The following is a 23,316-nucleotide window of genomic DNA, read 5'->3' as shown; positions in this document are numbered from 1 at the left end:
TGGTCTCAGTCGCAGGTCATGGGTCTTGCAACAGGACAATGACCCAAAACATACAGCTAAAAAAAACAAGAATGGCTAAGAGGAAAACATTGGACTATTCTAAAGTGGCCTTCTATGAGCCCTGACCTCAATCCTATTGAGCATCTTTGGAAGGAGCTGAAACATGCAGTGTGGAAAAGACACCCTTCAAACCGGAAACAACTGGAGCAGTTTGCTCATGAGGAGTGGGCCAAAATACCTGCTGAGAGGTGCAGAAGTCTCATTGACAGTTACAGGAATCGTCTGATTGCAGTGATTGCCTCAAAAGGTTGTGCAACAAAATATTAAGTTAGGGGTACCATCATTTTTGTCTAGGCCTGTTCCATGAGTTTATTTTTTTAAATAATTCCGTTGAAGCATGGTTGAAAAGCAATGTCTGACTTTCATTGGTTAACATTCATAGAATTTTTATTTATTATTACTTTTGTCAGATTAAAGATTTTTCTGGGAAAATTGTGAGTTTTTCTTTCATTGACTGAGGGGTACCAACATTTTTGTCCACGTCTGTATATACATATATAAAACCCTGCACCACAAACACTATTCAGACAGTCTTGTGCTGTGCCTGGAGACATCCCGCCCATCATATTGGAACTGTTGAACGATCGTGGGCCTCTCAATGGGTTGTCGCGGTGATTTATGTTCTATCAACTTTGAACTGTCTCGTCTATGACCCAGTCATGCTCAGGGTCTCCTGTTTCATAGGTTTGTGTACGGAGATCACACGTCTTAGTTTGCTAGTGATTCCAGGTGAGAATCATACTATACCAAACCAACTACAGCATTGCAGGAAGTATCTACTAGTATAACATCAAGGTTTATAACATCAAGGGTTTATAACATTAAAGTTTATAACATCAAAGTTTGTTTTCCCTTATTCCTTTGTCCCCGGAAAACACTGGTATTCTTTTAGAACAAGTTTTGTTCCCTTATTCTTCTGTTTTAGAACAATACTGCACCTACAGAAGAGTAGTCTGAACAGTGAATCTTAACCCTTCACACGAAAACACCAGTTAAACAGGTAATTTCTTCATGTCAAAACAGCTGGTCATGATTCCCGGGACTCACCTTTGTGTTGGCCTGGCGTGTCCCCTGGATCTGGAGGAAGGCCACAAGTGAGGACAGACAACGACTGTCTTTTCACTTTTTATTTGATTATGTAAAAAAAACAAAAAAAACAATGCAATGCCTCTTTGAATGAAGCTTCTAAGTTTAAGTATCCAAGTGAAAAAGAGTTGAAGAGCCTATGCTGCAAAAGCTAGTAGATAGATAGAGAGTAATAGAGAGAGAGCAACACCGTCTGAATGTAATCCAAATGTACTGTACTCAACTGTGAACTGAACAAACTGTGTATGCGAATGTGGGTAAGGTGGTTTTCATTAACACACATCATTTCTATATGCTTAATTCGGGTCATGCTGGGCACCCGTTTCTGTGAATAGGAAAACAAGACACGTCTCTCCAAATTTGAGTAAGGGACATGAGGCATGTCCCTTACCATTCTTTCAATGTAGTCATTTGTCATAAAATATGGTTTTAAATCTGGTATTTATGAAGATCATGCAGTCCATCATGCAGTCCTGAGAACAGTTCACTAGAATGACTTTCATTACTTCAGTCCATCACCATGTTTCTCCTAGTTTGCTGAGAAAGGGTATCAGCAGGTCTTGCAGGTCGTTGCGGGGTATGCTCTTCAGGGCATCCCTCGTCATTATGACAGAGTCATTTACTCCGAAGTATTGTAGTAATAGCTTCACCAGTGTCACCGTGTCAATGTTTTCAAGTGCTCCAGCTGGGATCCCTTTCTTGTCTTTATATCCAGTTTCTAAATGTAACTTGAATTTTTTTATATTGTCTTTAACGAGTTCATCCAGGATGTCATGAAGACTTTTGGTCCACTGCTTCTGATTAATTTCATGGCTCCCTGGTGTGATAGAAAGATACACTTGTTTAAAAAATTGTTCCTTCATTTAAACATTAATCTGTTGCAATCAGTAATGTAAAAAGTTCAGAAATTTGGCATGTTGAAACTGCAGAGAATTAGTAACTACATACCAAACATGGCTTACGTGAGACAACAGGTGGCGCTACAGGCCACGCCCCAATATGTCAATTTTCAAAGTGATGCCCTTTATAGGCCATACGTCCCCAAATTCTGAAATTGAGTACATATGCCTTACTGCTCATGGGGAACAAAAAAGCCTCAAGAATCTATAATGGCCGCCAAATTGGATTTTCTGTGCAATAAAGATTTATCCAAAACGACACAAATCTTCTCCTCATGAACCGTAGCTCCGATTGACTTGAAATGTGAAACTGTGTAGGACATATGTCTTCTTATAGGGTGAGAAGCGATACAGAATATATTATAAAATGGCAAAATTATTAACATTATGGTGAATTTGCACCTGTGGCACATATTTAATGTGTCCATAAATAAGTGCCACATTGACCCAGGGACTTGATCTCTTCCACACATGAGGTAGACACTGCAAAATGTTACCATGTGCAAAGCCAACTTGATATCTCTAAAATGATTGAATTAAAGGGAAACGCTATTGCTTTATACATCCACTTTACATTAATTGATTCTCCAATTCAATCACAAGTTTAATAGAAGCCTCTTGGCAATGTTTAGTACACAAATCGTAAATAGCTGAATGTAAGATGAAATTGAAAATTTATTGTGAATATTTGAAATATGCATGCTTGACTAATTGCTAGGGCTTCCTCCAATGAACTGTCTCCCTTGCTCCACATCGCGCATGCTCCAAATTCTCACAGACACATCCTGGCTCCTGACACACACGCAGGTTTAGGGAGACGCACACACATCCAAGGCTTTCTGAAAAGGGTGGGCTGACCAAGCCTCCACTCTCACTCCTTGGCTTTTAGCAAAAGCCCTTGTGGATCTTGGTGTTATTGCATTCCAGATTTGGTATGCAATGGTAAAACATTCTCCAAATCCTGAAACATTGATAATATAGACCATGAGTAACTAGCACACCACAAAAGGCCCACCAATGCCCATAGGTGGTGCTACAGGCCATGCCCCAATTGTCCATTTTCAAAGTGATGGCATTTCCACCCCATGAGGCTAAAATGTTTGAAACTTGTTCTATAGGACTTATTTCTCATGGGAAACAGAACAGCCATTGGTGACCCTGACCATACAGTCCGCCATGTACGGTGAACATTTTGAAAAATACTTCATACAAATACTTCATACAAATATCTTTGTATGAACAATGACTCCAGTTGACTTAAAAGTCTGTATGTATGTGTAGGACCAGTGTTGGGTGTAACGCGTTACTGTAATTAAATTACTTATCCACTGAAAAAGTAAACGGGAGACGCGAGTTTTTGCTGCATAAGCGCGGGCTCTAGCTGTTTGAAGTGGAAGATTTCGGACTCGGCTGCAGCAAGTAGCTCTAGCTGTTTGACCAAATGGAAATATTCCAAGTACTTAACCTTTTTGTCACAGGTTGACAAGAACATTAATGAAAAGTGCAATCTATGTCCTGGGGAGAAAAAACGATATACGGCTGCGGCTAGTACAAGTAACCTACTGAAGCACCTCACAAGGCAGCATCGACAAACTGTTTTGAATGATCCATGTTCATCATGAAAGTTTGCACAGACTAGGAATTTACTTTGGCATCGACAGATAACACCTCAGCAACACCTGTTAAGCAGGCAAAACTTGATTTTACATCGCCAGTGCAGAAAGTGTCTGAAGGTGAGCTTAAAAAAGGAAGAGCTGCTACTGCTGAGTACTGTAGAATCCTGTGATGTCATGTTTAACTTAAAGTTAAGCTTTTGTGTTATGCACATATTGTTTGGTAACTAAAGATGAAAGAAGGTTACATTTGGTTACAGGTTACACGTGTTGCTAAAATGTTAAGTATTAGTAGGCTATGTTAAAAAAAATCTAAAAGTCTAAACTGTTCCAAGTTTGACTTGTATTTAATTATTAAGAGACTTTCCTTTCTGTTTTCTATTCAGTCAAGGTTTTTAGGAATTGTAAGAAGTAATGCATTACATTACTTATTGAGGAATTAAATTATTTTTCAGACAGAGTAATTACAAAAGTAATATAACTACAATATTGATGAAGTAATTAGTAATTAGTAATAAATTACTTTTTTGAAGTAACTTACCCAACACTGTGTAGGACACATATGTCGGTATGGTAATTTGAGACCACAATAGCTATGGAAATAAGAGTGAATGCAATTTCACTTTTTCTTGTTGTTTGTTTATAATTTGAATATAAATGTGTACACAACAGTAAGTTTCAACCAGGTAGGTCTACTTTCATTGGACAAGAGGCATTTCATGAGTGTTGACATTTGACGGCCTTGGACAGCATGAGTCTGCCACTGGGCCTTATGAAGAGGCTCTTGTCTTGATTTGCAATGCAGCTAGGGGAGGTTCTAGACCATGGGGGGCCAAGCTGGGGCCAGTTACATTCAATATTATGGTTGTCATATAGTTTTCTTCCCAGCATTGCAGGCATTTACTGGCAAAATTAGTGGCTTTTGTAGTGGTGGTTTGATAGGAGTGGCGAAAAATAAGCAGAAGTAACAACACCCTCCCACCACCATTATCTCTAATTCACTCTCCTGAGTCTCATCTGTGTTTTATGTCTGCAAACCGCTATAGTATGGGCCTACACAAAAGTTGCAAAGTCATTGGATTTGTGTCAAACACAAGTGTGATGACTGTATTCCTGCACAGATACCATGTGCCTGGACATGGAGTTGGACCAGTTACTATTCACTTTGATTTGATGGGTGTGATCTGTGAAAAATGAATCACAACATGCAATGGTGAAGGGCTATGACCCAGGGTTGATTGTAACTGGTGTATGTAGGGCAGAATAGAGGAACTGGGCAAAAGGGGCTGGTGTGGAAAGTCCCCCAAAACTGCAGAATGGGTAGAAAATATGAGATGGCATTGTATCAAGGCCCAATTGAAGATGAAGCCATAGGATTTTTACAATTGTAGTAGGCAAATAGAGCGCAAGCATAACGTTTAGGGGCACACTTTATATTAACCTGCAATGCAATTATTAATGTAACTAGAGAGGGTACAATTCAGAGTTGATTTTAGACCATGTTTAGAGGTGCTCAAGCTCCCCATCATTTCATCTCAGCACCCCTAAAAATAAGAATGCATTAAAAAATATATAGTTTATTATAATTTCATGCTGGTAGTTCATGAAAAAAGGGACTTCCTTAGTTTTTTTTAAATTCATTCAATATTTTGCATAATGATACATGTATTAATTGTTATCCAGTGAAATAAGGGATTTATATTAGCAAGGGGGTTTAGCACTTTTGCAAGGCACTGTATTCATGTCACATTGTCATTGGGGGCTGAGCACCCCTAAAGGTCTGATCCTAGAATCGCCCCTGGTACAATTTCTTGGGACATTTTGGGGTGTGCTTGCGTCGGTTGCAGATGGGTCCATTTTTACTGGCTGATATACAGCGACGCACTACATAAGCTTGAGTTTAAATTAGTGCTGTCAAACGATTAAAATATTTAATCGCGATTAATCGCATTAATGTGATACTTAACTCGCGATAAATCACAATTAATCGTCCCATTCTTTTTTCAAATTTTAATGCTCTTATCAACATGGAAAAGGGGTTCGGATTGCTTTGTGCAAATTTTTTTTTTATTGAAAACAACATTGCAATCGCCTGGCTTTGACGAGGGGGCAAGAATTCGCATGAATCGCATCAGCTGTGTGCTTGGCCATCAAGTGGTATTTCAGACTGGACGTGCTGCGATTATAGCTCAGTTTACAACGACAAAACACACAGATCACGTTGGTCTTGTCAATGGAACCATTTGGAAACTTTTTAAAAGTAAACTTTCCATTCAGAATCTTATTGGCATCCATTTCGGCGTCTCGCGTTCGCCATCCACTCAAAACATAACGTTAGCCTACTACCAGTGAATGTCTATATCCGTAAACGGGCTCTGCTACTACTTTTTAGCCGGCTCGCAAGCCAAACAAGTGTGTGTGGCGTGCCTGTTGTTTTGTTTCTGGTCTAGCTAGATCCGGTGTGGTGTTGTAGTTTTCTAACGTCGGCTGTTGTTGCAACAGCATGGGAAAAAAACTACAAAGTTTGCTTGTCCAAAATCGCGCGTTAATCGTGCGATAAAAAAATTGACGCCGTTAATTTGGGTTTGCGTTAACGCCGTTAATAACGCGTTAAACTGACAGCACTAGTTTAAATACATTATTTAATGTGTTACCTACTGTAGATGCAAGTCTAAATTACTTAAATGTATGACGCGCTTTTCGATCAGTCCTCCGACACCACGACACGATACTTGCTGAGTATAACAGCGCAACAGCGCAAACACAGGCAGGGAGACAGTGGCAACTTTAGTGTTAAATAAGTATTTAGCTGCTCGACTCCATGACGCCGGGTAACGGTGCGTGTCCACTACAGCGGAGCGGGGCGTCGGCTTCCAATTCATTGTCAATGAAACCAGCGTTGACACTTGTCAACGCTTGCGAGGGGCATTGTGGAAAGGCGAGCCGAGCGTTGCAAGTTGGATTTTCTCAACTTTATGTAAATAAGGAGCGTTAAACGCTGGCGTTGGCCAATCGGATTGGTTTCTTGTTTTTTGTAACGTAGCAACCGTTGGTCATGGTAAACATTTTCTAGGTTTCAAGATGGAGGAGAAACTTATCGTATATGTGTCTACACAACCAGTCTTGTTTTATATGTCTCTGTACGATTAAAGAGACTTTAACAAAAAATATATATACCTGGCGCAGGGTTGCCGAGGTTGTCGGTGTCCCTGGTATGTTTTTTGTACTTTTAAATTCAGTCTTGTCACATTACTACGTAGCTATAACTTTCTTCTGTGCTAGCTGCATACTACAGTAGTCTGGCTAGTCTAGTTTACCCGGCACACGATTGACATTCAATGTTGAAGTGCTGGTTGGCAGTCACTCGCTAGCCATACAGTAAATGTGTAGTGGCCATAATCTATAGCCTGGGTGCCAGCCAAATTTAGCCCCGCCCACAAACAATTTTGTGGTTGGGTCTGGGGTCGCTCGGTTGGGGAAAAACTATGTCCGAACAAGAGTTCGGACTAATCACATTGTCAGGGCGTGCTTTATACGATGATGGACAGCTGACAAACAGTAACATAATCAACCTAGTCACCAAAGAGCGCTTGGGTTGAATTTGTTTTCAACAAACACCATTCTACGTTGCTCTGATTGGTTATAGGTCTATCCAATTGAGCGAAGAGGCTTTTTTTTTCCTGGGTTTGGTTGAAACACGCCCATACTCACAGCCCAACGGAGCGGTATCAGACTCAGATTCTGAATATAATTATGAGTATGACGTCAGGCTACATAATCTAGCGAATGTTACTGGAAAAATGTATGAAGTGCTCCGCACACCAGGGCATTCAACATTCCTTGGCTCACGCTAGGTCCCTCGTGTACTGGACTGGTCTTACAAATGACCTGCGCATGGTGGTTGAATCTTGTACTGCCTGTCAGCAATAAGTTTGGCTGCCTGACACAATAAACAGACAGTTTACAAAACAAACTCTGTGTTGGATCTGTTTGAATCAATTATTCAAATATAATCAATATTAAGAGCATAAATAGACTTGAGAATGTGCCTTCACTGTAGAAATGGAAATCCATTGTTTTATTTTATCTGTAGTATTTGACTTTTATTCTTACCAAGACAATAATCAGATTCCTCTCTTCTCCTCTTGGCCTCCGGGCTCTTCCTTTGTAAATACTGTCCAGCTGAAACAATGATGGAGAACTGACATGTTAGATATATTACACTGCAGTAATACATTCTTTGTCAAGCTACTTAACATATGCAGTTTGACTTCTAATACCATCAGCACAGAAAATTGTGTTGAAATACTTTTAATAAAATATAATTGTATAAATAATAAATGATTTAATGTTCCATTTCCAAACCAAATACAGCACACATTTATTGAATGTATATTCCTGACTTTTTATCCTGTGTTGATGTTTTACAACAAGAATGTTTCTTCTGTTTCACAGGTCAGGGAGTGAAGTGCATTCTTTCAGACATTTTGTAGTTTGAACAACATATTCTTCAAAGTTTTAAGCAGATTTGTGTTGTAGGTCTACTAGCACCACGTACTGTACTGGAGTGTGGACCAGAGACAGACATCTAAATCATCCTTATTGGTCTGGTTTCTCTTAGAAAAAGACCAGTGAAGATTTCTCTTTGCTTGTACAATTCCACAACAAGGCCTCCACCGTCAGTCTTGTAATGCCCAGGGCCCTCAGACTCACCTTTAACCTCCCTTTCCCTCTGTCTATATCAGGGCCTCAGCCTGACACATCAGAAACTCCATCTACATCGAAGATGTTTTATGCGCTCATGGTAAATAAGCGCATAATAATCCCCAGAGACTTCAGAGCGCAAGTGCTAAAGACTTCATACTGCACACAAGGGCATTCAACGTTCCTTTGCTCACGCTAGGTCCCTTGTGTACTGGGCTGGCCTTGTCTCACAAATGACATGTGCATGGTGGTTGAATCTTTTACTGCACGTCATGAGAAATTGCCCGGCAACCCAAAGGAACCACTTCTACCACAACCAGTGCCAGATGCTCCATGGCAGAAGATAGCCGCTGACGTCTTTGAGTTTCAAGGCTCCTCATTCCTTCTAATAGTGGATTACTTTTTGAAATATCCTGAGGTGCTGAGGTTGACTGACACAACGTCAGGTACGATCATAGCCAAGTTTAAAGCCGTGTTCGCTAGACATGGTATTCCAGCCAAATTGGTGGCAGATCATGTACCTCAAGTTCAAGTTCAAGTCTTTTATTTGTCAGGTACACAGAACAACACAAGGTTAGACTGGGCACTGAAATTCTTAAGACAAGACCTTTTGCCTTTTGCAAGTGCTGAAATGGTTCAGTATGCTAGGGGGTGGGGGTTCAAAATCACCCACTCCAGCCCAGCGTTTCCACAGTCTAATGGTTTGGTGGAGAGGACAATTCAGCCGGTTAAAAACATGCTGAAAGCTCAGCACAGACCGGGGTTGACCCTCACATGGCACTACTACACCTGAGCAACACGCCAGTCACAGGTGTGCAGTGCTCGCCTGCACGCCTACTCATGGGTCATGTCCTGCGCACCAGCTTACCTTTGAGTAAAGCAGTTCTGCGGCCTGCGATTCCTGTACGTGTTCAGCATGGCTTGGCGCACAGACAGCGGCTGCAAAAGGAAGGCTACGAAAAAACGGCCAACGCCGCTTGCACCATTTCAGGAGGTAGACAAAGTGTGCATGGAGACAGCAAAAGGATGAAAGCCAGCAACAGTAGCAAGAGTCAGACAGGAACCAAGGTCATACGATATAATTACACCAGCAGGAGTTTGCTACGGCAGGAACAGAAGGCATCTCAGGCCGGACAAAGCAGCCAGGTATAGGGACAATGAAGAAGTCACAGACGTTGACTTTACTCAGGATGAAGAAGAAGAGAGACAAGGAGAGTCAGAAGTTGTGACACAAAGTGTTGAGAGAGCAACGGAGCCCTCCGTTGTAGAGGCTCAAACAACTAGAGCAAGACGTCGCACTAAACTTCCAGAAAAAACTACAAGACTATGTGCTTGGTTGGGTTACAGTTGGTCACAGACAACCTATCTATTGTAGTAATCCAGTTACCTTAGAGTATGCTGTTGTAGTCAAGGAATGTTTCTATTCAGTGTTGTTGTTACACGATATAATAGGAGTGGCAAAACGGGATTGTTCTGTTACCTCGGAAGGCTAGCTAAATGGGGGATGTAGTATACGTAACTATAGTGTTGATGAGATAGTTGCAGACTACTCAGTGGCAACAGCCGATCACAACTTGGGATATGAGCTGAAGGGGCTTACGGGGCTGGCCTAGGTGCAGAGTGCAGTACGTTTCATAGTCTTTCGTGTTTGGAATAAAGAACAAGTAGTATAACTAAATCAGTCTCCGTTGCCAGTAATTTCCGCAGTGCATAAAGAGCACGACAAACAGAAACATCTGACTATGATACTGAACACATAAAATACATTTTGATAAATGTACCAACCGTACCTTTTCCAAATACAAAACACTTAAAATTGATCAGATAAATTATATGAGGAACAAGTGACATCATGAAATCTTACCAAGTTTATTGTTTTTATTTCTGACGTCTCTCTCCTTCAGCAGTTTATCTCTCTCTCCCAGTTGTTTGTCCTTCTCTTTAGCTTCACTCTCTAGTCTCTCCAGTCTTTGGTCTCTCTCTTCTAATTCTCGCTCCTTCTCTCTCAGTCTCTGATTCCTCTTTTCCAGTTCAGAGTCTTTCTCCTGCAGTTGGACTGTGAGCTTCTCTACTTGGTTGTTCTTGTCCTTCAGGTCTTTTCTAAGCTCCTCCTGTTGTCCTACCAGTTTCTTTATTAATTTGTGAATGTCCTCTGGATGTTTGCAGTCTAGCTGTATTTCTGGAAGGTTATATAAAAATATGAATTATGGTTTGAAATCAATCCATTAAACAGCTGGTGATTTGCTGATATTTATTTAGATAAATACAGTATGTTGAAGGGTTGTTACAAAAACTGGTACCTCGGTCCCAACTTGAATAAAAAATAAAAAAAACGGTACAACGCCAGAATTTCAGGAGTACCGGGTAGCTGGGTCGGAGGCTGACAAGCCTGGTGTTGAGACTCACCAGAAGTTGTTTAAAGTAGCTAGATAATTTTTGTCTCCAGGGAAAGTGAAAAGTCACTCAATCCAGCGACAATGGCCCTGGCCCAGCCCCGGCTCGCCCTCCAGACCTGCATCAGGAGGAACCCTATTGTAATAAGGGTTCCTCCGGTCCTCAAGTTTGTGTCACTAAATCAAATGTCATTTTGAATGATGGTTTTTCAAACCTAATAGGCTTTAAGATTACACCACCTTGAAGTACCTTGCAAAGTTTCACCTTGCTATGTGAAAATATGATTGAATTACAGCTGTTTGAGCTTGGACCAAATCTGAAAATGCTTGCCATTGGAGATTTATTTATTTATTATTATCCAGTTGATGACTGAACATGGCAGAGTCCTGGGGCCTGTACTAAGAATCAAGATCAACATGCTCTGGATTACTTTCAGTTACCCGGCTACGCGAAGCCTAACAATCGCAGTCACGATAAGCGGTACTACGACGGCGGTTATCAATTCTCTAACTCAACCCAGATCTTTCCAATCTAGAGACGTGCGCGTTCACATGAAGGGGCGGTGTTTGCACCATATGTCCAATCGCAAACATGGACGAAACAAGAGCCGCATATTTCACGAAGGAGGAGCAGACAATCTTACAAACTTTGTCTGCTCCTCTTGCATGAAATATTGTAATACAATCATATCAGGAATACAGACATATAATATAGGCAAAATTCAACAAAGTCGCTGCAGCCAATCTGGCAGAAAATAGCAGCTGTAAATGCGTAAACTACATGACTTATTGAAGATGTGATCATAATTACACGTGTGCATTCCACAACGTTAAACTTTTGTTGCTGTATTATTTTAGTTGCAACCCTGCAGTGGCAACCCTGCAGTGGCAAACGATTGTGGGAGCAAATAAAAAATAAAACCATAATTCAAAACGGTAAGCCAATACTTGTACATATTTTAAGGCCAACAAGTACAATGCTGAATTGCCTGAACTCGTCCCTTTTTTAGGATATCTATCAGGGTCACTCCCGGTGGAAGGGGGCATTTCTTCAGACCCTGGTGGCAGCAGGTTGGAAGCCCAGGCATATGTATGTTTCAAGTAGCCTAATCTATGTGACCATGTTCATTCAACAATTATTTATGAATATTGTAGGAGTGAAATGTATTACTGTTCTCTGCAGTGACTGTCGTCCCACTGTGCCATACAGAGGTAACAGTGAAACTAATAGTCATACGCCAGTATGTATGCCATATGTGGTTGCTAAATATTGATCCAATATACCATTTACTTTCTCATCCAGGTCCTAGATGATCAGGAAACTGTGTCTGCCTGCTCATTTTGGGGGCACAGTTTTGAGTTGTATTTACCACAATAAGCAATGAACCTTGTAATAGTCAAATGGACACCTTCAACTTTGACCAAGTGTGCCTTGGAAAGGGACAATGTTCTTTTGTTTCAGGTTGGAGCAGACAATGTGAGGGGCCCTGTATAAAAAAAAACCCTGGAGCTCGATTATTAGAGGCTTTTAATAAAAAGAACAAGGCTGGAGACAGAAAAACTGGTATATGAGAAGAGATAGTAATTGACTGAATGAATGACACAAAAATTAGTTACACTGACATATTTTTCTGTATTCCTAGGGAAGGGAGAACACATGAGGATGTATTTGTTAAACTTTGTTTTACGTTTTGGTCTTTTTAATACCTTTTTGTGGCTTTCTTGTTGTGCCGTTTGAATCTTTTCTGGGGGTTTTCACCACTAATCTCTTTCAATGTCCTAAAAATGCTATAAAAGTGAATGAAACATCAAAATTCAATGAAAGTAGTGAAATGATCATTTATGTATCACTTGTGAAGAGCTTTGTACAGATACCCATTGTTCTTTTTGGTTTGAAAGGTTTTGATTGGGGGAAAAAAACACATTTCTGATACGGAAATGATTAGAAAATGGCTCAAAGCACCCAAGGACAACAGAATGGGTTAAGTTGTAAAATATGATATCATTTGCATACATTTCCAGAAGGGAAATCAGAACATTGAGTGAAAAACCTTGTTTCATTTTGTCAACATATTAGAGTCAAAAGTTTTTACAAAGGGCACTTTGGAAATCTCTTTTCCCCACGACATTAATCAGAATATGGTGGCAACAACCATTAAAGAAAATCTGTTGCAAATAGCGGAGCAGACCTTGTTCTTGCTCTTGCTCAGGTTCTCTGCATCACCCACACTATCAAAGTACCCATAGCGAAATAACGAAACGATATGCATACAGTCTGTGGGACTGTGAGTGCACAGCTTCAATGTGTAGCATTGGCCAAATACGGCTCAAGAAGCTGGAAATATACGTAATTCCCTCTGCTAAGAACCTATATCTTTCAGAAAGATACTGATGAGGAAATGCGAAAGGGTTTTGTCAGTCTCTAAATGTTCTGTTTCTTCTGAGAAAGTTACCTCGCTAACGCCAAATTTTGATTCGTAGTACAGGCCCCAGATCTGGCAATGGCTCACTTGGATGAGACGTTGTGCTGGTAAACAAAGGCTTTTTTTTTTTTTTTTACAAAACGGTTTCTAGTCTTCTGGTCAATCCTCCGGTTGTAAAACATATTCATGAGTGTTTATTTCAGCCCATAACAACACTGTCACATCCCGCCCTACTCCATAGCTAACCCCGAACCTTTCTCCGGGGACTCGGGGAACTGCAAGCCTCCGATCATCTGTTTAGCGAGTTTAGGAGTCTATGCATGGTAGTTTCAGATTCACAACCGAATGAGCTCGAATGAAGTATATTGATTGTTCAGCCTGTTGCCTGTTGCGCAAATTCATTTCAGGAACTTAAGCCAGGACAAATCGCCACTGATGCTAGGCATGATTTGAAATTCCCTTACATGACAAGTTATAGAACCCCAAGCAACCTTTTCAAAGCACTACGAGTAAACTATTCTTTAAAGCAGCAACCCAGTCATCCCGTTAACCTGTTTTTATGTCCCATATATAAATAGGACTAAATTACATCTGTTTGAGCTTTAACCAAATCTGACAATGGGTGCCATTGGAGAAATGTCTTATTTTGTGATACAAAAAATGTACAATGTCCAAGTGTAAATGGCTTAGGATGAGACGCAATGCTGATGTGCGAAGGGTGGAGGGTTCTACTCCAGTCAGGTATGAACATATATTTTTTTACTCTGACAGAAATTACAGTTTCAAGTCTTCTGATTAATCCCAGTGTAACTATCTATTATGCCAATTTGACAACATTTTGCCATTTTGAAGGAGGAATCCGCCATTGTTCTTGTGTTGTAGAAAAACATCACTGATGTTGACTGATTAGTATTGCCGCTAATATGTAGAACATATTAAGCCCAAAGTGCAAATCTGGATATTTAGGGGCTGAGGGCGAGAGAACAGTGTGTATGCTTCTTCAATGGAAAACTACAAGGCCCAGATATCATGGGACAGATTTACGACTTTACACTCAGTAACTCAGTGCAGCTGGTCTTTAAGGCCCGAGCAAGCCAAACAAATAGGAGTTTTCTATGTAACTGTAATCTGAAGCACTTACGGTAAGAGACCAATAGTGTGAGAAATGCATAATACATCTGTGACAAACAGTATTGTACCAATAGAAAAATTAAAGAACTTATAAGGTTTAGGTATAAAAGACAAATGTCCGGAGAAAAATTCCAGTCTGCTCCCAGGAACACACTCACTTGTTTAGATACGTTTGTGTCTGAATAAAGTTTTGCATCAGACTGAGTTCCAGTGCATCTGTTTAGGACTTAGGATATCCATCCCAACACTTCATTTTCATTTTCAACATTTGGATTTAGCCTCATTTTTGACTTGTTAGGACTTAAAATGTTGCCAAACTTCGATACTTGGAATTATTTCACTATACAAGGGCACTTACAAAAGTATTTACATCATGTTGGGATGTTGAGAAATTGATCAAAAACATAATACATATTGTTCCACTTAACTTGCAGCTATTTTTATGTTTGGTTTTGCCCCGCCCTGGGGTCTGTACTACGAATCAAGATCAACATACTCTGGATTACTTTCAGTTACCCGGCTACGCGAAGCTAACAATTGCAATCACGATAAGCGGTACTACGACGGCGGTTAGGAAATGCGAAAGAGTATTGTCAGTCTCTAAATGTTCTGGCTCTTCTGAGCGCACCTCTCACTATCCGCGCACCAAGCTTCACAGGATCTTCTATGAACGGTGACGATATTATCGTCAAGAATGTGGGCGGGGTTTTTGTACCGGTTGATCTCTGATCTAACCTGCTCCCGAGCAGGTTAGCCGTTCAGCATGTGTTACCATGGCGATCTACCACGGTATCAAGTGATCCACCATCGTAGTACAAAAAACCCTGGGTTGAACCTGAAGCTACCTCGCTAACGCCAAATCTTGATTCCTAGTAGCCTACAGGCCCCTGGGGCCTCGTGTATAAACGTTGCGTACGCACAAAAAGCTTGCGTAGGCTGGTTTTCACGCACACTTTGTGATGTATAATGATTTACTTGACGTGATAATGTGAGGGCCATCACGGAAACATTTGAGCAGACGTGAGAATGTGCGGACCGTCTTTAAAGTCTTGTCTGGCTCTGTAACATGGCGAATTCTAACTGAAAAGTGCCGAAATTCACCAAACATTACAAAATAAAGTTTCCACTACTATGTTTATGACGTTGACTATTCAAAAAACATAAAAATTAAAGTTTTATCATTAATGTGGATGATCACATCAAAATGCCAAAACCCCAAACGGGAAATGCTATAGCCTTCTGTTTAATCCGCCACCGCTTAATAACTTCTGTTAAACTTGAGGCTGTCAAACGAACAACAAAATCACTCAGGAAATGCATGTCACGCTAACCCTATAGCTGCCATGCTGTTACAATGCGCCACCACTCGTTTCTTCATTTACTGTAAAGTTTTATATCGTACCATTTCTTCTTGATTTCAGCCATGGTCAGGTTCTCTGAACCCACAGCATCGATGGCCCTATAATAATAATGATAATTTTATTTGTAATGCACTTTACATTTAGCTTAATCTCAAAGTGCTACAGGTTAAAAACAAGAAAGGGCGCAAATAGTGACAGTTTTCCACTTTGCCGACTTTCTTTCTTTTGTCGCTAATACCTGATGACAGGCCGCCAAACAGGACACATTTTCTCGCCTCCACCTCTGTTTTCAGAACCTCGATCTCACAGTTACCGTATTTCTTCGAATAAACGCCGTGGCGTTTAACGTTAATTTTTGGTGCAGCGTTTCTTCGAGGGCAGCGTTTCTTTGAAGAAATACGGTAATTCAGACAAAGCAATGACCTCAGGAGCGCATTTATAGTCCATCTGCATATTCATTTATGGGAGGAGGAGAGGCGGGGGTCAGTGACTCGTTCACGTGCGGTCAATCTCACGTTGATTGTGATTCATAAAGGAAAGGTGCGTAGGACCTGGCGTACGACCGGTTTTATACATGTGAATATTTCTGTGCGTAGACACTTTCGAGTTTTGGCCGTACGCCATCTTCTGGTATGAAAGCTGCGCAATCCTTTATACATGAGGCCCCTGGTGTTTCCCTGTGTCCCTGTGTCATTGTCTTCACTTGTCTTGTTGATTACTGTGTGTTCTGTTCTCGTTAGTGTCATCATGTCCACCTGTGTCTTGTTTGGTTCTATGTATTTAGGTTCCTGTTTTGTGTCCAGTGTTTGTCCTGTCCTTGCCTGTGTTACTTTAAATATATTGCCTGTCTCCCAGTTCAAGAATAAAACCTTGGTTTAAACACTCAGCCTTCCTGTCTCTCCTACGTTTGTGTCCTACTCTGCACTCAACCGTAACATCTACCTGCTACCTGCCTGAAGTAAACACAAATTCCAAATATTGTCTTTGTAGGACCTGATTGCAGTTTTGAACTGGGACCCATTTCCTCAACTTCCTATCAAGTACAACAATGGGTCATTTTCACATTTCTTAAAAAACACACTGCAAAAACTGCACAAGCACAACAGTTAAGCAAATGTTGTGGATTAAAAAAAACTTGATAACAGATACAAAGCACTCCTAGTACAGTAATAAATATACTGTACATGTATGTTCGACCAAACTGAAGGTTTTATTCCTTTCTCCTTGTTCACTACACTGATTTGTATATGTATTTTAAATGGTCTTTCGTACTCACCAAGACAACAAGCAGATTCCTCTCTTCTCGTGTCCTCTGAGCTCTCTCTTTGTAAATACTGTTCAGCTGAAACAATGATGGAAAACTAACATGTTAGATATATTACACTGCAGTAATACATTCTCTGTCAAGCTACTTGGAACGTACATAAAATATAATTGCATAAATTATAATTTATTTCATGTTCCATTTCCAAACCAAATACAACCAAACATGTATTGAATGTATATTCCTGACATTTGATTCTGTGTTGATGTTTTACCACAAGAATGTTTCTTCTGTTTCACATGTCAGCAGTGAAGTGCATTCTTTCAGACATGTTGTAGTTTGAAAGTCATATTCTTCTTAAGTTTTAAGCAGATTTTTGTTGTAGGTCTACAACCACTACCTACTGTACTGGAGTGTGGTCCAGAGACAGACATCTAAATTAGTGCAGTCAAACAATTAAAATATTTAATCGTGATTAATCACATTAATGTCATAGTTAACTGTTAATTGCAATTAATCACACATTTTTATCTATTCTAAATGTCCCTTGATTTATTTTTGTCCCGTTATTTGCACATGGAAAAGTTGATCTGATTGCTTAGTGGCAATATTTTTTTTATTGAAAACAACATTGCAATCGCCTGGCTTTGACGAGGGGGCGGAGAATTCGCATCAGCTGTGTGCTTGACCATCAAGTGGTATTTCAGACTGGACGTGCTGCGATGATATCTCAGTTCACAACAACAAAACACACAAATCACTTTGGTCTTGTCAATGGAACCATTTGGCAACTTTTTAAAAGTAAACTTTCCATTCAGAATCTTATTTATTATTATCTTATTTCGACGTCTCGCTCTCGCCATCCACTCAAAACATAACATTAGCCTACTACTCTTTGGCCGGCTCGCAAGCCCAAACAAGTGTGTGTGGCGTGCCTGTTGTTTTGTTTCCAGTCTAGCTAGATCCGGTGTGGTGTTGTAGTTTTTTTAACGTCAGTAGTTGTTGCAACAGCATGTGGAAAAAACGACAAAGTTTGCTAAGCCCCCAAAAAGTTAATCGCACGATAAAAAATTGAAGCTGTTAATTTGGGTTTGTGCTAACGCCGTTAAGAACACGTTTAACTGACGGCACACATCTAAATCCTACCTATTGGTCTGGTTTCTCTTAGAAAAGGACTATTGAAGATCTCCCTCTGCTTGTACAATCCCACTACATGGCCCCCACCGTCAGTCTTGTAATACCCTGAACCCTCACACTCACCTTTAACCTCTCCCTTTCCCTCTGTCCATATACAGCCTCAGCCTCTGCCTAACTCATAGACACCATCACCTCACCCCCCTCTTCCCTGAGGAACTGCTTAGTCAGACTGTTTGTTTTTTTGACCGGACAGATGTCCCCTCCTCTATCTGAACTCTTGTAGTCTCTCAGCCTCAGACACAAGTTGCCTCTCTCCAGCTCCTGGGTGACCAGACTCACTCTGCCCTCATAGCCCCTCCCCTCTATCACCTGGCCATTATTATACGGGTTATGTACTGGTCTGACTTCTACCTGAACCCTGAGGGCCTGCTTAGCCAGACTGTCTGCACTCTGCCTGTAAATACAGCCAGGTGATCTTATCAGACCATGACCTCCCGAACAGGTACAACAGCTGCCTTGTTCAACCAGACTGTGGATCCTTTGACCCACTTGTGAATATTTGTAGTCATCCATTGTACACAGAAAGCACTCGACTACAGAACATCTCACCCAAGTCAGCTCCCACCCTGTCCTCATACTGCCCCACTGCACAGTGTTAGGACCTGGGCTGCACTGTGTCTAGCTTGGTCAGAGCAGAGCTGCTGCGACATAAATGCAGCACCCATAATATATTAATACTATATTACTACTCTAACCAGAACCACATACATGGTTCTTCCCTGGTTGGTCCTCTGTCCACACCTTCCTGGAAACACACATCACTGATCACCTTTTTACACGTGACAACCACTTAGACTCCAGAAACCTGAATGTCTTCCATGTTTTCCAAACCATTCCCATACAACATCGTGCAGACCTCCTCCCCTACCTTCCTCCTTGTGAAGAACCTTGACTAACTAAAACTACGTGTTTGGGGGATATTTAAACAATGGCAGCATGAAATATAAAATAAAACGGTAGCAGTGTCATCTTTGAAGTCTAAAACAAACATGATGTTATATGACATGAAACAAGGAAAATGACTCACCTTCTAACTGAGCTGTGTTGAAGGATAGAAAATTAAAAGTTAAAACATCATCACAACAGAACATATCAGTAAAATATCATTGCGTGTGTTGTTGTCAATCAATGATGATGAATATCATGATTATGGCCGGGTTTCCCAGATTCGTTAAGAAGCTCTTAACCTTAAGATCTTCTTAAGAATGTTCTAAGAGCGTTCCAGAGCGCTCTTAGAACGTTCTTAAGACGCTCTTAGCGTTAAGAGCTTCTTAACGAATCTGGGAAACCCGGCCTATGTCAGTAACCAGATGGACAGAGAGTAAGGATATAATGCTGCTCTATGATATGCAAATTATCTATGTCAGGGGCATATCTAGGATCAGACCTTTAGAGGTGCTCAGCCCCCAATGAAAATGTGACATGAATACAGTGCCTTGCAAAAGTGCTAAACCCCCTTGCTAATATAAATCCGTAATTTCCCTGGATAACAATTAATACATGTATCATTGTGCAAAATGTTGAATTAATTTTAAAAAACTAAGGATGTCCTTTTTTTCATTAACTACCAGCATTAAATCATAATAACCTATATATATATTTTAAATGTATTATTATTTTTAAGGGTGCTGAGATGAAATGTAGGGGAGCTTGAGCACCCCTAAACATGGTCTAAAATCACCACTGCTCTATGTTAACAGTCATCAGCATCAACATGTATCAATAGTTGCGTTCGACATGCACTGACTTTATGCAGCGCCGCAGCCGGCTGCAGGTGGCTGACTTGAAACCGTGTACAGTGAGATCGATTCGAGAACAGCCAGGTGCATTTTCTCAAGAGAAACTGCACGGTTTTTAATGACGACACAGCTATTTCATGATTGGCACACACGATAACTTTGACACGTGTTTTTGTTTTTATTATGACACCTTCAGTGTCAGATGGGATACATCAGAATAATAATGTGAGTGTATCTCTGCTCACAGGTTTGACCATGAAGGGAGAGTTTTCAGATATTTAAATGATGGCACCATGAAACTTTAAAGAAAAGAATAGCAGTGTTATCTACAAAGTATGAAATATATTGGTACATTCTTAACCCATGATGTTGTATGTCATGAAACAGATATTTGAAATTACTCACTTGATACTGAAGTTGTGTAGAAGGATATGAAATACAAAGTTAAAACATGATTAAAACAGAACACATCAGTATACTGTGTGAGTTCATCTTAAACATTGATGATGAATAACATGTTAGTGTCAGTAACCAGATTTTGAAAGCAAGGATACTCTATCTATGAGATGCAGCTGCAGTATATTAATGGTCCTACATCAACATACATCCGTGTAATCTATGGCACTATGCATGTTGCATGTTTTTTCAACATGTTCTTCACTATGCACCTCTGCTAAGTGAGCCTGTCTTATCAAACACTGTAGATATATACAAGCTCAGAGTATGGAGTGGTTAGAATGGGCAGCATAACCAGCTAACCACCACTAATGCTCCAACTCTTACTTATATTTGAAAGTATAATTGTATCAGTATGCAGAGAGACTTTGTCGTCATAGATAATGTAGAGATGTTCATAATCATGTTCTTTACCTACAGAACAATGACCCTCCCTGGATCATAAACCCACACATGAAACAGATATATGAAATTACTCACCATCTATTGAAGTTGTGTAGAAAGATATAAAATAGAAAGTTAAAACATAATTAAAACAGAACACATCAGTATGCTGTGTGAGTTCATCTTAAACATTGATGACAAATAACATGTTAGTGTCAGTAAGCAGATTTTTTGAAAGCAAGGATGCTCTATAAGATGCAGCTACTGTATGTTAATGGTCCTATATCAACATACAATCAGTGTAATATTTGGCGCTATGCATTAGAGTTGCATGTTTTTTCAACATGTTCTTCACTATGCACCACTGCTGTGTGTCACCGAGTGATGTGAGCCTATCTTATCAAACACTGTAGATATATATACAAGCTCTGAGCATGGAGTGGTTAAAATGGGCAGCATAACCTGCTAACCACCACTAACACTAACCACCACCACTAACTATTCACTCTGCCCTCATAGCCCCTCCCCTCTAACCAGTGCACAGTGTTAGGACGAGGGGCCTCATGTATAAAAAAAAAAAAGACTAAATGTATAAACGTTGCGTTCGCACAAAAAGCTTGCGTACGCTGGTTTTATCACACACTTTGTGATGCATAAAGATTTACTTGACGTGAGAATGTGCGGTCCTCCACGCAAACTCTGACCCTCCCATAGGCCTACGCACATTTTGGAAACAGTTGGTGACCGTACTGTAGTCAGACTGCAGAAATTGAATGTGGGAAGAACATTAATCTTAATATTTATATATTTTGTTTTCCTCACACACGTTTTTTTCATTCAATTTCATGATTATCATGAAGATTACATCCAGCAGTGTTATTTGTGCTTGTACTGAGTGATTCTTGTTCCATAAACACCTTGTACAATCCAACTCAAATTTTAAATAAAAATTCAGCGCTTCCTCACCATCAGATTGTCCACTACGGGAGTGCGGGGGGGGATTCCCCGACTGCATGGAATACAGGATAACATCACATATCCTACCTTTAGATAATTGCAGAACACAGTGTATAACTAAATATATTTCTTTAATACTGTGCAAATATCCTCATATGTCAAAAACTGGAAATACAGTCGTTAAACTCCCGTGCAATCGCTACACTCTACGTCCTCGTTATCAGTCCAGACTTTAATAGATTACTGTTCATAACAAAACGCTTTTGTTTTCAAATTCTATCTCGACTCGCTGTATCACTGGCATAGTTGACGCCACTCGCACAGTTTTTTTAAATTGGTGATCTACCGGCCACCAAATTTTCAGAGTTTTCGGGCTCCACCAATAGGCTAATTGTCTGAGATGTTGTCATGCGCTATGATTCACCGTAAAGAGCAATCGTATGCCAGGGTCATGATGAGATACTAGATTAGCATTCATGAGGTGCCTTGCATTGACTATTTATGGTTAAAAATGGGCGTGTTCAGGGCGGGGTACAATGCTGATTCTCGTACGCAAACTTGTGGGTAATCTGTGATTTATAAAGGGAACATTGCGTACTGGTGTGCGTACGCACGGTTTTATAAATCTGAATTTTATGTGTACGCCATTTTAGGCTTTTGGGCGTACGTACACTTTTAGTAAATGTACGCACAGTTTTATAAATGAGACCCCTGGGCTTGCACTGTGTCTAACTTGGTCAGAGAAGAGCTGCTGCAGAATTGCTGCAGCACCCCTAATATATTACTGCTCTAACCAGAACCACATACATCTTCATGGAGGCTCTGGTGGGTCCTCTGTCCACACCTTCCTGGAAACACACATCACTGATCACCTTCCTGCACGTGACAACCACTTAGACTCCAGAAACATCAATGTCTGCTCACCATACAAGATCATGCAGACCTCCTCCCCTACCTTCGTCCTTGTGAAGTACAAAGTCTTTACCTTTTCAACTGAGAGCTCTGACCCATGACTAATTAAAACTAGGTTAGTTTTGGGGGGATATTTAAACAATGGCACCATGAAATATAAAAGAAAACAGTAGCACTGTCATCTTAGAAGTCTAAAACCAACATGATGTTATATGACGTGAAACAATGAAAATTACTCACCTGGAAAAAAAACTGTTGAAGGATAGAGAATACAAAGTTAAAACATCATCAAAACAGAACATATCAATAAACTATGAGTGAGTGTTGCTGTTAATCAATGATGATGAATAACATGATTATGTAACCAGAAAGACAAATAGTAAGGATTCAATGCTGCTCTATAGAGCAAATGCTCAATGTTAACAGCCATCAGCATCAACATGTATCAGTGTTACGGTCTCCTCTCCCTGTCTGCTGTTTCTGTGTGTTTGTTTCAGTTGCAGGATGGCAGGCAGGGGGAGGAGCCATGATCACTGATGGGGAACATCTGTGCTGCACCTATATAAGCTGGACCTCTCCAGGAGATCTCTCTCCTTGATCACAACATTGATCATTGTTTCTGGCAACCCTTCATCTTGGTTCAGACCTTGCACCACATGCAAACATTCACAAATCCATTCCATACAGTACTGATTCCCTTGAATACATACTTTTGACGCCCTCATTCCCACAACTTG

The 23,316-nt window shown here is 40.4% G+C and overlaps 1 protein-coding gene across 5 annotated transcripts; it reads right to left on the bottom strand.

The window, feature by feature from the left end:
• Positions 1–1,223: 1,223 nt before the first annotated feature.
• Positions 1,224–19,289, bottom strand: LOC146245992 (uncharacterized). 5 transcript variants are annotated; one of them, XR_014734573.1, is made up of 7 exons: positions 19,159–19,289; positions 16,947–17,012; positions 10,227–10,541; positions 9,231–9,315; positions 7,772–7,840; positions 2,095–2,194; positions 1,224–1,963 (listed from the first exon to the last, which is right to left on the bottom strand). XR_014734573.1 is itself a non-coding variant. In XM_084684038.1 (6 exons), exons 1-5 carry the CDS (start codon positions 19,220–19,222, stop codon positions 7,783–7,785), a joined length of 588 nt encoding a protein of 195 aa, XP_084540164.1. In that variant the 5' UTR covers positions 19,223–19,289; the 3' UTR covers positions 1,224–1,963; positions 7,772–7,782. The 5 variants fall into 5 exon arrangements, 1 of the variants encoding a protein (XP_084540164.1); XR_014734575.1 differs by lacking the exons at positions 2,095–2,194; positions 16,947–17,012; positions 19,159–19,289 and adding exons at positions 12,463–12,543; positions 13,209–13,762; XM_084684038.1 differs by lacking the exon at positions 2,095–2,194.
• Between the last annotated feature and the right edge of the window lie 4,027 nt (positions 19,290–23,316).

The sequence above is a fragment of the Hypomesus nipponensis genome, chromosome 20 (genome assembly GCF_054491055.1).
Source record: "Hypomesus nipponensis isolate SF chromosome 20, ASM5449105v1, whole genome shotgun sequence".
Lineage (NCBI taxonomy): Eukaryota > Metazoa > Chordata > Actinopteri > Osmeriformes > Osmeridae > Hypomesus > Hypomesus nipponensis.
Note: the sequence above shows the minus strand (reverse complement) of the source record. Positions and strands in the feature narration are given on the sequence as shown.